The sequence below is a fragment of the Mobula birostris genome, chromosome 25 (genome assembly GCF_030028105.1).
Source record: "Mobula birostris isolate sMobBir1 chromosome 25, sMobBir1.hap1, whole genome shotgun sequence".
In the NCBI taxonomy this organism is placed as follows: Eukaryota; Metazoa; Chordata; class Chondrichthyes; order Myliobatiformes; family Myliobatidae; genus Mobula; species Mobula birostris.
The window spans coordinates 25,160,164-25,173,895 of NC_092394.1; the positions used below are offsets into that span (position 1 = coordinate 25,160,164).

The following is a 13,732-nucleotide window of genomic DNA, read 5'->3' on the forward strand; positions in this document are numbered from 1 at the left end:
TGTTACAAACTGAAGACAAAAACAATGTAGATAACTGAAAATAATTCTTTCTCTTTAAATTTTTTATTGCAATATTTATAGAGGTCTTCTTGTAAACAGATCAGATGATGCCAATCTGCAACAAAATAAAAGGATGCAAGTGAATGAAGAAACATAACATCAAGTTTACACAATACCGATGTATAAAAACCATCATTAGAAAAACTAAATGACTTTATTCTGGTTCTTAGTACTTAAATAGCAAATACAAAGCATATCCTCAAACCCACCATTTTAAGAGACATCTAAAACCAGTGTACTAGTGCACAAGGAAAAATTATTCCAAAGAGAAAAAAAAAGTCCCCCTTTTTTTAGATCATGTTATTATGGGCAGCCATACGTGTTTGGGTATTGAACAGGTCAAAGTGATCCTGTTCCTATGACAGCCAGCAGTTGCTGTTAACCCCAAAACTAAGGTCTTTCATCTCCTTTTATTCATGGTGTCATATTTTACCTATTGAGGCAAGCACTGGATATAGGAAATAACTTCAGGAAGATATGATCATACCAGCACATACAAGGCTTGCACAAATAGCAAATGGATATTAGAAAGGGGTATTGGAAACTTGGTTCGGAAAAAGAGAGGGATCTTCAATGAATATAGGCAGCTTGGAGTTAATGAGGTACTCGAGGAATATAAAGTATGTAAAAAGAATCTTAAGAAAGAAATTAGAAAAGCTAAAAGATACAAGGCTGCTTTGGCAATTAAGGTGAAAATAAATCCGAAGTGTTTGTACAGTTATGTTAGTGGCTAAAAGGATAGTGAGGGATAAAATTGGTCCCTTGGAGAATCAGAGTGGAGATATGTGCGGAGCCAAAAGAGATGGGGGAGATTTTGAACAATTTCTTTTCTTCGGTATTCACTAAGGAGGAGGATATTGTGTAAGGTAAACAAGAAGGGTATTTATGGAAAGTATGACAATTAAAGAGGAGGAAATACTGGTGCTTTTCAGGAATATAAAAGTGGTTAAGTCTCCGGGTCCGGACAAGATATTCCCTAGGACCTTGAGGGAAGTTAGAAATAGCAGGGGATCTGACAGAAATATTTCAGATGTCATTAGAAATGGGGATGGTGCCGGAGGATTGGCGTATTGCTCATGTGGTTCCATAGTTTAAAAAGGGTTCTAAGAGTAAACTGGCAATTATCGGCCTGTGAGTTTGACATCAGTGGTGGGTAAATTGATGGAAAGTATTCTTAGAGATGGTATATATAATTATCTGGATAGACAGGGTGGTCTGATTAGGAACAGTCAACATGGATTTGTGCGTGGAAGGTCATGTTTGACAAATCTTATTGAGTTTTTTGATGCAGTTACTAAGAAAGTTGACGAGGGTAAAGCGGTGGGTGTTGTCCATATGGACTTCAGTAAGGCCTTTAACAAGGTTCCACACGGAAGGTTAGTTAGGAAGGTTCAATAGTTAGGCATTAATATGGAAGTAGTAAAATGGATTCAGCAGTGGCTGGATGGGAGATGCCAGAGAGTAGTGGTGGATAACTGTGTGTCAGATTGGAGGACGGTGTGTAGCGGTGTGCCTCAGGGATCTGTACTGGGTCTAGTTTTGTTTGTCATATACATTAATGATCTGGTTGATGGGGTGGTAAATTGGATTAGTAAGAATGCAGACGATACTAAGATAGGTGGCGTTGTGGATGATGAGGTAGGTTTTCAAAACTTGCAGAGAGATTTAGGCCAGTTGGAAGAGTGGGCTGAAAGATGGCAGATGGGATTTTAATGCTGAAAAAAGTGAGGTGCTACATTTTGGTAGGACTAATCAAAATAGGACATACATGGTAAATGGTAGGGCATTGAAGAATGCTGTAGAACAGAGGGATCTAGGAATAATGGTGCATAGTTCCCTGAAGGTGGAATCTCATGTGGATAGGGTGGTGAAGAAAGCTTTTGGTATGCTGGCCTTTATTAATCAGAGCATTGAGTATAGGAGTTACGATGTAATGTTGAAATTGTATAAGGCATTGGTAAGACCAAATTTGGAGTATTGTGTACAGTTCTGGTCACCGAATTATAGGAAAGATGTCAATAAAATTGAGAGTACAGAGGTGGTTTACTAAAATGTTGCCTGGGTTTCATCTAAGTTACAAAGAAAGGTTGAACAAGTTAGGTCTTTATTCTTTGGAGCACAGAAGGTTGAGGGGGGACTTGATAGAGGTGTTTAAAGTTATGAGGGGGATTGATAAGAGTTGATGTGGATAGGCTTTTTCCATTGAGAGTGGGGAAGATTCAAACAAGAGGACATGAGTTGAGAGTTAAAGGACAAAATTTTAGGGGTAACATGAGGGGGAACTTCTTTACTCAAAGAGTGGTAGCTGTGTGGAATGAGCTTCCAGCAGAAGTGGTTCTGTGTTGTCGTTTAAAGTTAAATTGGATAGATATATGGACAGGAAAGGAATGGAGGGTTACGGGTTGAGTGCAGGTCGGTGGGACTAGGTGAGAGCAAGAGTTCGGTACGGACTAGAAGGGCCAAGATGGCCTGTTTCCGTGCTGTAATTGTCATATGGTTAAATGAACAAGTAACACTGGATCAATTAAAATGCATCCTCAGTGAAGAAGGTTTGATCATACAGTTAGTTACCTTATTAGCAACATCCAATGCATCATAGTCTGGAGCCAGGCGTACATAGGCTTTCTTCTCACCATCAGGCCTGAAAGAAAACCAGTTGTTACAGACAGAATATGAAAATGATAAATGCTTAAACCTATATTTGTCAATGTGCATCAGCGGTTCCTTTGAATCAACCTCTTCATGTTAATCAGGTGAAACAAGTTTCCATCATTTTGCACAATGACCAAAATCCATAATCATCACCTTAACAAAAGTACAAAGTTGTTGACCAAATTTATACCTTCACACTACTCTTCTAGTAGACCAATCTCTATCTTTATCACTTTATATGTCCACAAAAGCCACCTGCCGATGTCTTTAAAAACACAAGTCCAATTTACTTTTAGAAGGCATATTCCTCTTTTACCCATACAGCCTGCAAAATCTCATCTGATAATTAAACCTCTATCCCCTTGTCCTCATATTATAGCCTGGGGTGTTCAGGAGTTCAGAGTTCAACTCCAGCACCTTCTGTAAGGAGTCTGCACATCCTCCCCATGAATGTGTGGGTTTTTCTCCGGGTGCTTCAGCTTCCTCCCACAGTCCAAAGACGTATGAGTAGGTTAGTCACAGTAAATTATCTCATGATTAGGTTTCGATTAATTAGGGGTTAACTGGGTGGTATTGCTCTAAGGGCCAGTAGGACCTAGTCCATGCTGTAATGCTAAATAAAAATAAATGTTGGCAGTAATACTTCAGCTAATTGAGCTACCCCACAGCTTCAGCAACCCAAGTTTAATTATAATCTGGGCACAATTTTTCTGTGACTGAGTAGGTTTCCTGGCAGTGCCAGATTCCTCCCACATCCCAAAGCATAATGAAAGGCTAATTTGCGACTGTAAATCATACATCATATACAGGCAAATGTTAAAATCAAGGCAACTGAGGAAAAAATGGGATTAGTGTACACAGGTGACTTACAGTTGGCATGTACTCAATGGGCCAAAGTACCCATTTCTGTCCTGTATTTAGTTCATAATCCAAGTACATATAGAGCTTCTTATAACTTAGCAAAGTTTGTCTTAAGCTTTAACATTAATCTAAATCAAAGCAATACTGATAGCAAATGGTAGAGCTGGATGACCAAAATTAAACAAAACATTGAGGACCATTCACCTTCCATATGAGGTAATTTGTCATGGATAAATATCCTACACCCCATGCTTCAATTTAGAGTACTACCACACAATTGTTTATAAGAATTTTCATTTGTAAAAGAAAAGTTAAGTTGTATTCCTTCTAAAATAGGCACATTTTTAAAGAACAATGTGCAAGTTTTGTCACATCCTGGACAATTTTTATTCCTCAAACAAAACCAATAAAAGTCAAAGGATCATTAAAATGCCACAGATCAGACTTTATTCAATTCTGGTAACTTCAATTCTCTCAGAAAACACAAGCCAAACATTTTCTCACAGCCAAATGTTTTAAGACATTTCCAATAAGGATATCCAGATACAACAAAACTTGAGGAATAAAGTGCTGCACACATTGCCAAACCAGCAACAAATTTAAGATTTAACAACTTGAAACATTTCCAACAATATGACATTAATATTTAAATGGTAAAGTTCAAAAAAAGTTCATTAAGTTATTAGGAAGTATCTCAATTTAGTTGAATGTAGAAAACCAAAGGGAATCTAAATATACAATTTCCCATCCCTTTTTATATTTTTGCTAGTACAGCTTTGCTAATGAATTGCAGCATTCAACCGCTCACCTGATAAGTGTGTTGACTTTGGCTACATCAATATCATACAGTTTCTTAACAGCCTGTTTGATTTGGTGCTTGTTAGCTTTTATATCAACAATGAAAACCAAGGTATTGTTGTCCTCAATTTTCTTCATAGCAGACTCAGTGGTGAGAGGAAATTTAATAATAGCATAATGGTCCAACCTGAAGATGACAAAAATATTAAAAATTTTAATATACAATTCAAATGTCTTTGGGAAAGACACTGACATGTATTGAATAATCAATTGAACATCTCTATATTTTAAGGTGCATCAGTGTAGTTAAGATAATCATAAATTCTCATTCTTTGATCGCTACAAAACATCATTCGCACCAAATACCTTACCAGAATCTCAATAGTTTATTGAAGATGGGTTAATAGACGCACTTTTCTTTCCATCATCTCTTTAATTTAAGCATGACATCATACGGCACAGGTGCATTTTAATATGATATCCAAACCAGATAAAAGCACCTCATTTTAAACTGGACCAACATCTCAGCTTTTTCCAAAGGCATGCAAGGCGAAAAGTTTAATGCAGTTCTATACAAGTTATCAAATCTTTATCATCAGTCTGTATCTGAAGAGCAGAACTATCTACCAAGCTCCCAATAAAGTTCCACCAACATGTTTCATACTATTTTACACATGGCTGAGTAAATATGAAGCCAGCCAGCTTTTCCAAAAATCTAGTTACACAGGAGTCTGCAGATGTAGGAAAAGGGAGCAAACAATTGCTGGAAGAATTCAGCAAGTCAAACCTAGATATATACCTGGATGTGGAGGCTGAGTTAAGATGGCGCTAAACAGTGACATCTTTGGAAATAGCTCTATTTCCATCTTCTTTATTTTTCCCTTTCAGGGTTCTTTCAAAGACGCTGACCTCAAGTTATACGCAGACTTCAGTTCTTTGTGGGAATGGGACCTGTTCTCAGGGTTTCAGAACTGGTCACTACTGGGCATGCCAAGCATTCGACCTGAGAGTCCCGCTCGTATTTCGAAGCATAAGATCTCGGCGCTCTCGAGACATGCCAATCCAGGGTCGGTGTCACAGCAGGACACTTGTGTGTCGTGGAGGGTGGGGGTAATCTTTCACTGTGGGCCCGAAGACCTGAGATCATTGCGATTTTCAGCACAGAGTTCATAAAAAGCCACAAAACAGACTCTTAACATCGTAAATCAGTGTGTTGTTGTTATGTCTCCCCACTCGCTGTGAAAATGAGGGACACCTCCCTCTCCCTTATTAGGGAGAGAGAGAACCTGTGGTTTGTCAAATGCAGGATGAAATGCGAAGTCTTTGGGGTAACTGCAAGTCTGTCTTTGCTATTGCCTAGCTCATGCTTGTACTAGGTGGTGGTACTGATGCTTGCTTTTTTTGGCCGGGGGGGGGGGGGGGGGAGAGGAGAGAGGAAGGGATTGTTGCCTGCTGCTGCTTATGCACTGGGGGGGGGGGGGGGGGAATGACTTTGGGGTTTAACTGTCATTCATTCTTCTGTTTTCGTGGATGTTTGCAAAGAAAAAACATTTCAGGATGTATAATATATACATTTCTCTGACATTAAATTGGACCTTTGAACCAGGTTGGGGTGGGAGGGAATAGAGAGGAAATTGTCAGTGATTCTGGTCCAGGTCTGCTGCAGCATTTTTTCCCTTTCCCAGGCACCAAAGAGGTACTCAATCTGCTGAGCACCTCAAATAGTTCGCTGTTTTACTCTTATTTGCCTGAAATTTATCCAGTTTTGATGATGTCATGACCTGAAATATTGGACTGCTGTTTCCAATTCATCAACTTTTGCATTAAGATCATTACAGCAGCTATTTTAGCTATACAGATGCAGAATCTTCTATTCATAATTTACAAAGTTCAAGGTAAATTTATTATCAAAATAATAATGTGTCAGGGTCACATGAAGCGATGGGAGCATGTGGCAGATGGTCGTATGAGCAGCTGGTGCACATCACAAGTCCTGGTTATGTGACCACTGATGCCAGGCAGTCTCTGAAAAGTACTGATAATGGCTGGGGTCACCCATCTTGCAAAGACACTGCCTAGAAGATGGCAAAGGCAAACCACTTCAGCAGAAAATTTGCCCAAAACAATCATGGTCATGGAAAGACCATGATCACCCACATCATACAACATAGCACATAATGAATGAACACATGTCATCATATGTAATGTTGACATGTAATTGTTATATAATTATATGTTATATACAAGATTTTCACCACCTACCAGCTATAGCACATTACTATCCCGTGTTCAAATAGGGCTTTCACTCTGGCTTGCAGAGGAAATATAGAAAAGATGAAACTTTTTAAAGATTAGGGACAGTTCAAAGACATACTTGTTCCTCCTGGGAGCACTCTTTCTGGGATACTTGGGCTGCCTTCTCAATCTGAGTGTCTTTGGTCTCCTGAAGGTAGGTGTTGTCCTAATTTTCTTCCGCCTGTGACTGTGAACACCTTTCAAAACAGCCTTCTTAGCCTTCAAGGCTTTAGATTTAGCTTCAGTCTTGGCAGGGACAGCTGAGAGAAAACAATCAATTACATTTTCTGCATTTTGTACAAGATACTTCAGTAAAAACCATATTCCTTGCATTCTGATTAAATTAATGTACCAGCAATTGTTAAGTTTAGTCTAGTTATCTGGAAACATTCTACTACATTGTCCATGCTTGTAGGTCGAGGTGCATCAGTATAATATAGTCATAATCATATACTATCATGCTTTGATCGCTTAAAAACATCATTTGCACCAAAACTTCCAAGATTCTAAACTTGTGACCATTCGTGAATTTTCTTTCATGTCAGAATCATGCTTACTGTAATGACCATTTGAATGCATTGCCTAAAATTACCAACATTACTTACACTAACAAATTCAAAGTGAACCTGGATTACTAACAAACTGCAAAAGGAAATTCACCATCTTTCACTAAATTCCAATAAACAACAAGTTGATCATTCGCAGCAAGCCTTTAATTTATTTAAACTGGAAATAAAACCAGGATTTCTAACAATGATCAAACCCCAAGAAATTTTTTTAAGTTTTTGAAAATTCCAGGATTAACCGTTACAAATATTAATGTGCAAGCATTTCTCCATTAATTTCAAAAGTAGATGGTAGAAGTTCCACGTGACAGATCTGAGAAAGTCATTTAGATCTTTTTCTGTTACTTTTCAATGAAACCTCTCCAGACTACATTAAAATTTCAAAGAAACTACCATTCATACTGCAGAACTATACAAGATATATAAAAGGAATAATGTTAATCCTGTTACAAAGGAGGCTCCAAAACCCAGGTATTTTACTAGGCGCAAAATCAGGACGAACTTGTCCATCCAAGTGAAATGGTCCCTCTGGGGTAAAGGCGTCGGTGTGGACGCCGAGGATGTTTCCGGGCCAGATCACGATATTCAGCTGCAATTCGCAATGACCCTTCCACAACACACACAAAAGCAACGGCGAGGCCTGAAAGGCCACTAGCTGCTGGTCTAGATTCCCGCCCCAGAGCCCGACTCCCTACAGAGGGTTCCTCCACCTTCAACACCCCATGCTGCAGAGCTCGAAGGCGCCTAGTCTACAGCCCGGGCTTCAGGCCCCTGTACCACGTTGCCAAGCGGCTACTAGCGTGCCGCGGAGCAAATTACCAGCGGCAGGCTAAACCAAAAGCCCTCCCCGACCAGCGTGACTCTACAGGGCGACAGAAGTAGGCGCCGCTGCTGAGCACTAGGCTGGACACGGTCGCACGGTGCTCACCTTCCTTCTTCACCTTCGGAGCCATCTTAGAAAAAGAGAGCGGACACAGGGTTGCACGGGCTGAAATCCACGGCTTCACGAAGTCTCGCGAGAGTCCTGCAGCAAAGAGCGCAAGGCCGAGTGGAAGTTGTAGTCCTCACAATTCAAGATCCGTAGTTACTGATGGCCATTAACCCCACCTCAGGGCGTTCAGAAGCCCATTACACAAGATGAAGCGTTGCTTTATTGAAGGGTTGTGCAGGAAACCAGGAAGCAAAGTATCATACTCATGGACATTACCATCTAGAAGGGCAAAGTGCTGTATGCACATGGGAGCTTCTTAACTACCTGCAGGTTCTCTTCCAGACGCCACACCATCCTGAGTAGCAAATATAATACTAGTTCTAAATCCTGGAGCTCCCTTCTATGCAGCATCTGTGAGTACAGTTAAAAAACCGCAGTAGTTCAAGGTGAGGTAGCTCATCACAAGAGCATTTTGGGATGAGCAGTAATGAAGGCCTTGCAAGTAATACCCAGGTAGGTCCAAAAACACGAAGAAATATAAAAAATTTGATTCTCACACCCATTCACTTTGCTATTCCTTATTATGGTTTCAGTCTGTTTAGAAAACTTATGCAAAGTACATATGAAATAGGAGCCTGGAGTAGTCATTCAGCATTTCAAGTTCTGTTTTAAGATTGTGGCTCATGTAACAGAACTGTACAGCACAGAGACCCAATGTGGTGCCAAACTAATAACATCTAATCCCTTCTTCCTTTTTACATTAAGGGGTAAGAGAGCCCAAACCTTGCTACAAAACAACAAATTTTATGTCTCAGTGATAATCCGATTCAGATTCTGTCAGGGAGTTCAATTGCCTTAACTATCAAATATCGAAAGCCCATACCAGAGTTGAATGTCCAGCAGGTGGCAATAACGCCATAAAATGTAATTACAAATAATGTAAAAGGAAAATTCTTAGCAAAAAGATTAGAGTTAGGAATGAATAATAATGTAGATTAAAGGTGCAGTGGCACTTTATAGTCACTACATTATATTACTTTTGATAAATGAAAAATGAAGAAGTTTTTAAAAACTACAAGGGAAATTGATATACACAAGTGATTTTGCAGATACTGGAAATCCACAGCAATACACAAAATGCTGGAGGAACTCAGCAGGTCAGGCAAAATTTATGGAGGGGAATAAATAAATGATATATATGTAAATTATATAACTTGATTATAATAGCCTCCACTATAGTCTCACACAGTGTTGATGTGTTGAGAAGCCTCTTCTCAAGGACTGGTGTTCCAGAACCATTAGTCAGTGTCAATGGACCACAGTTAAGTGCAGGAGAGTTTCAGTCATTTTGAAAATGAATGGAATAAGACATATTACATCTGCACCATATCACCCAGCTACAAATGGCTTGGTGGAAGTGTTTATCCAGAGTCTAAAGAACACACTGCGAGCAATGTCAGCAGAACACACAGCACCAACACTGAATCAGAAGCTTGCTAATTTCCTCCTTGCCTATCACAGTACAGCATACTTCACAACCAGCAACTCACCAGCTATGCTGTTCCTGGGTTATCCCTTGTATTCACACTTGGATTTCCTCACACCCAGTCTCAGAAGGAGAATGCAGGACAAACAGTTGAGACAAATTGAAGGCTCCTCAAACAAGGAGGTTTGATGTTCATTCCTGGACAAGCAGTCCTGGTGAGGGATGACAGAGGTGATCAAAAGTGGGTACTTGGAAAGATTAAGGACAGAACCAGACCACTATCCAACACAGTGAAGATTGTGTCTGATGTCATCTGGAGGCAACATATCAATCAGTTGAGGAGAGTAGACTCAATTGTCAGAGAAGAAAGGTATCCCGAGCTGTCCAAGCCATTTCCCACAGTCCCAGAGTCAACTCCTACAACCACCAAGGAGAAAGCCCCAGAACCCGAGATTGCTCACTTGCGTGTGTTTATATATGACTAGAGAGAAATACATTATCTGTTTGGGTTGAGTTGCATTTTACTGTATGTTGAGTTATAGTTCATAGCTAAGCAGGGAGGAGTGTTGTGTATTTTAATATTTTAGTAATATTTGAGTAGTATTATACATTGATTAAGCATTCTTTGTTGCTAACATAATTCATTATGTGTTACATGTAAAACTGCATGAACCGTATACATCAACATGCTGCCACGTCATATGTGTGTCTCATTAAAGTAAAATTACGAATCGTACTCGTTCTTCTAGGCTCCCATCTTTTTCCTTCACTTAGTTTTATGCTTTGGTGTGACAAAACATATAGGCAGGAATATGACCTCGATTGATTTTACAACTGACGCTGTAAAGTGCTGCTTTAACCGCTACACTACCAGGACTGGCTATTTCATTATCAAGTCACTATATTTCTAAACAATCTCTTTGGTTTTAAAATAGTTCCTAGCGTTCTGAAATCATGAAAGACCTAATGTAAAACCAAGTCTCTTCTCCTTACAGTTAATTTAACACTACAAGTCACCCGATTCAAATAGCACCCTAATTTAAGATGCAAATTGGGGTTGTATCAACTCAGTATTTTATTGTATCCACAATATTGGGGCGGTACAGTAGCGCAGTGGGTAAGACAATGCTTTACAGTATCCACGACCCTGGTTCAATTTCCGCCACTGCCCATGAGTTTGTACGTTCTCCCTATGGATTTCTTCCGGGTGCCCCAGTTTACTCCCACAGTCCAAACAGTAGACTTCTTTGACAATTGAGTCTACTCTCCTCAGCTGATTAATATGTTGTCTCCAGATGATGTCAGACGCAATCTCCACTGTGTAGGAAAGTGATCCAGTTCTGTCCTTAATCCTTGATCAGTTAATTGGTTATTGTAAATTGTCTCACGATTGGCTAGGATTAAGCTGGGCCGGCACGGCTCAAAGGGCCAGAAAGGCCTAGTCTGAACTGTATGTTGATAAAAATACAAAGTTTTGCTAAATGGAACCGAGTGGAACAGATGCAGAGGTGAAGTTAAAATATAAAACTTAACACTGGGGCTGGCTGTTCCATATTCCATCAAGAGTGTTTGGTCTGCTTGCACCTGATATCTCTGCTGTGTTAACCTCATTCTTCTAAATTCTAATGAGTACATGCAGGCCCAAAGCCATCAAACGAACTTCATCTGCTAAACCTTTCATTCCTGGGATCATTCTCATAACCCTCCTCCAGATCTTCTCTAATGCCAGCATATTTTTTCTTTGATAAGGGGCCCAAAACTCACACAAGAGTCCATATGTGGTCTGACTAATGCCTTAGCAAGCCTCAGTACTATATCCTTGTTGTTCAGTTCCAGCCTTGTTGAGATGAAAGATTACATTTGCCTTCCTTCCTACTGACTGCAAGTTAACCTTTTGGGAATCCAGTACTAGGACTCCAGCTCTTACTAGCTCTTCTTTCAGTTAGTCCTGACGGTGGGTCTCAGCCCGAAACGGCGACCGTACCTCTTCCTAGAGATGCTGCCTGGCCTGCTGCGTTCACCAGCAACTTTGATGTGTGTTGCTTGAATTTCCAGCATCTGCAGGTTTCCTTGTGTCTAGGACTCCAAAGACACTTTGCATCTCCAATTTTTAAAAATTCACTCCTTATTTATGAAATAGTTTATTCTTTCATTCCTTTGACCAAACCACATGACCATACACTCCCCTACACTGTATTCCATTAGCCACATCTTTACTCATTCTCCTAAGCCCTTATGCAGACTCCCAAATTCCTCAACACTACCTGCCCCTCCACTTATCTTTCTTTAAAGCTGATGCATCATCCAAAATATTATGGTTGGTCTACCTTGATGCCGTTTTTCCTGCCTTAAGTTTACTTTCTTTAATTTGTGTAAAATCTGGAAATTCATCAACCATATTTTAAATGGAAGAAATAACTGCACCTCCACGGCCCTCCAGGATAAAGAATTCAAAAGTTTCACCATCCCGTGGATAAAGAGTTGTCTCCTTGTCTCATTCCCAATTAGCCTGTTTCTGGTTCTTCATCAGCACCCCTGTCCTAGGCTCCGCAGCCTGTGGAAGTATTTTCCCTGCACCGAACACATCAAGCCCTTTATGCAGTCAGGGTTCTCCTTTGAATCTGCTTGGCCCTAGCATGTCACTCTTAGTTCTAGAGAGACATCCACTCTGTTGGTCGTCTGTTACCTCTCATTCTATTAAACTTTAGAAAATACAGATGTGGTCTACACTTATCTACTTAAATGATCGACCTGCATCCCTGGAATCAGTCTGGTGAATGTCTTGTACACTCTCTGTATAGAAAGAATATCCTTCCTTAAGAAAAGAGACCAAACTTTTATAAAATTCTCCAGATGTTGTCTCACTGAGATTCGGCTCATCCAGTCTGCTCCACCATTCAATCAAGACTTTTTTTTTCAATTTCATTCTTCTACTTTCTCCCTGTAAACCTGATAACCTATGAATCTACTTTAAATGCACACTTTATGGCAACAAATCCCACAGATTCACCACTGTCGTAAGAAATTCCTCCTCATCTCAGTTTTAAAGGGATGCTCACTTATTCTGAGGCTAAGCCCTTGGATGCTGCACTCTACAACCAATGGAAACATCCCGTCAACATTCGCTCGATCCAGGCCATTCAGTGCCTGGTAGGTTTTGATGAGATTCCCCCTCATTCTTCTGAATACTATTTAATTGCAGTAAAACATCTCCACTCTTGGAGATACAAGAGTCTGGAGCAGCAAACAATCTGCTTGAACTTAGCAGGCTGAACAGCATCCGTAGGAGCGAAGGAATTGTCAACATTTTGGGTCAAAACTGTGGTCCGCTTCCTCATTCTCTTGAGGCACCCTCACATCTTCCTCACTACCACATATTCATCATCAATTTGAAATATTATATTTGAACCCTTCAGCCACATTGTTGATATAAATTGTAAATTGTTGGGGCTCAACCACAGATTCCTGTACTGCTTGCAAAGAACCTACATATTTTCCCTAAGCAACACACACAAAATGTTGGAGGAACTCAGCAGATCATGTAGAATCTATGGAAATTAATAGACAGTCAACATTTCTGACGGAGACCCATCTTCAGAATAGGATTTAATCCCCCTGTTTGTTTTGCAGCTGGTTAACAAACTGGCGATTCAAATTAGTATCATAACACACATTCCAAGGTGATGCTTTAACTTAATTTACCCCTGGATGCAGGATTTAATCTGAACATCCAAGTCTATCACATTTACTGGCTCCTCTTCACCTGGGTTTCCGGCTATATCATCAAGAACTAAATTAGTTATAAACAGAATCAGGTTTATTCTCACAGGCATACGTCGTGAATTTTGATGTTTTGTCACAGCAGTACACAACATAACAAACTATGATAAGTTACAATAAATCGTGCAAAAGAGCACTAGTGAGGTAGTTTTTGAGATCATAGACAGGTTAGAAAGGGAAGAAAAAAACTAATTTTCCTTTTCTAAACCCCATATTACATAAAGCCAAGCTCTTAGACATCAATCCTTAAATCCCCTTTTGTGGCGGGGCGTTACATTTTGTTTTTGATTACGCTTACGAGCA

At 39.9% G+C, this 13,732-nt stretch overlaps 1 protein-coding gene and 2 non-coding genes across 3 annotated transcripts; all 3 read right to left on the reverse strand.

Moving 5' to 3' along the window:
- Positions 1-44: 44 nt before the first annotated feature.
- Positions 45-8,256, reverse strand: rpl23a (ribosomal protein L23a). Its single transcript, XM_072243461.1, has 5 exons — positions 8,161-8,256; positions 6,746-6,926; positions 4,382-4,558; positions 2,632-2,701; positions 45-115 (listed from the first exon to the last, which is right to left on the reverse strand). Exons 1-5 carry the CDS (start codon positions 8,183-8,185, stop codon positions 101-103), a joined length of 468 nt encoding a protein of 155 aa, XP_072099562.1. The 5' UTR covers positions 8,186-8,256; the 3' UTR covers positions 45-100.
- LOC140187930 (small nucleolar RNA Z17) lies at positions 4,663-4,731 on the reverse strand. The gene has a single exon (XR_011883182.1). It is a non-coding gene; the product is annotated as a small nucleolar RNA Z17 (small nucleolar RNA).
- LOC140187928 (small nucleolar RNA Z17) lies at positions 7,087-7,157 on the reverse strand. The gene has a single exon (XR_011883181.1). It is a non-coding gene; the product is annotated as a small nucleolar RNA Z17 (small nucleolar RNA).
- Positions 8,257-13,732: the final 5,476 nt, after the last annotated feature.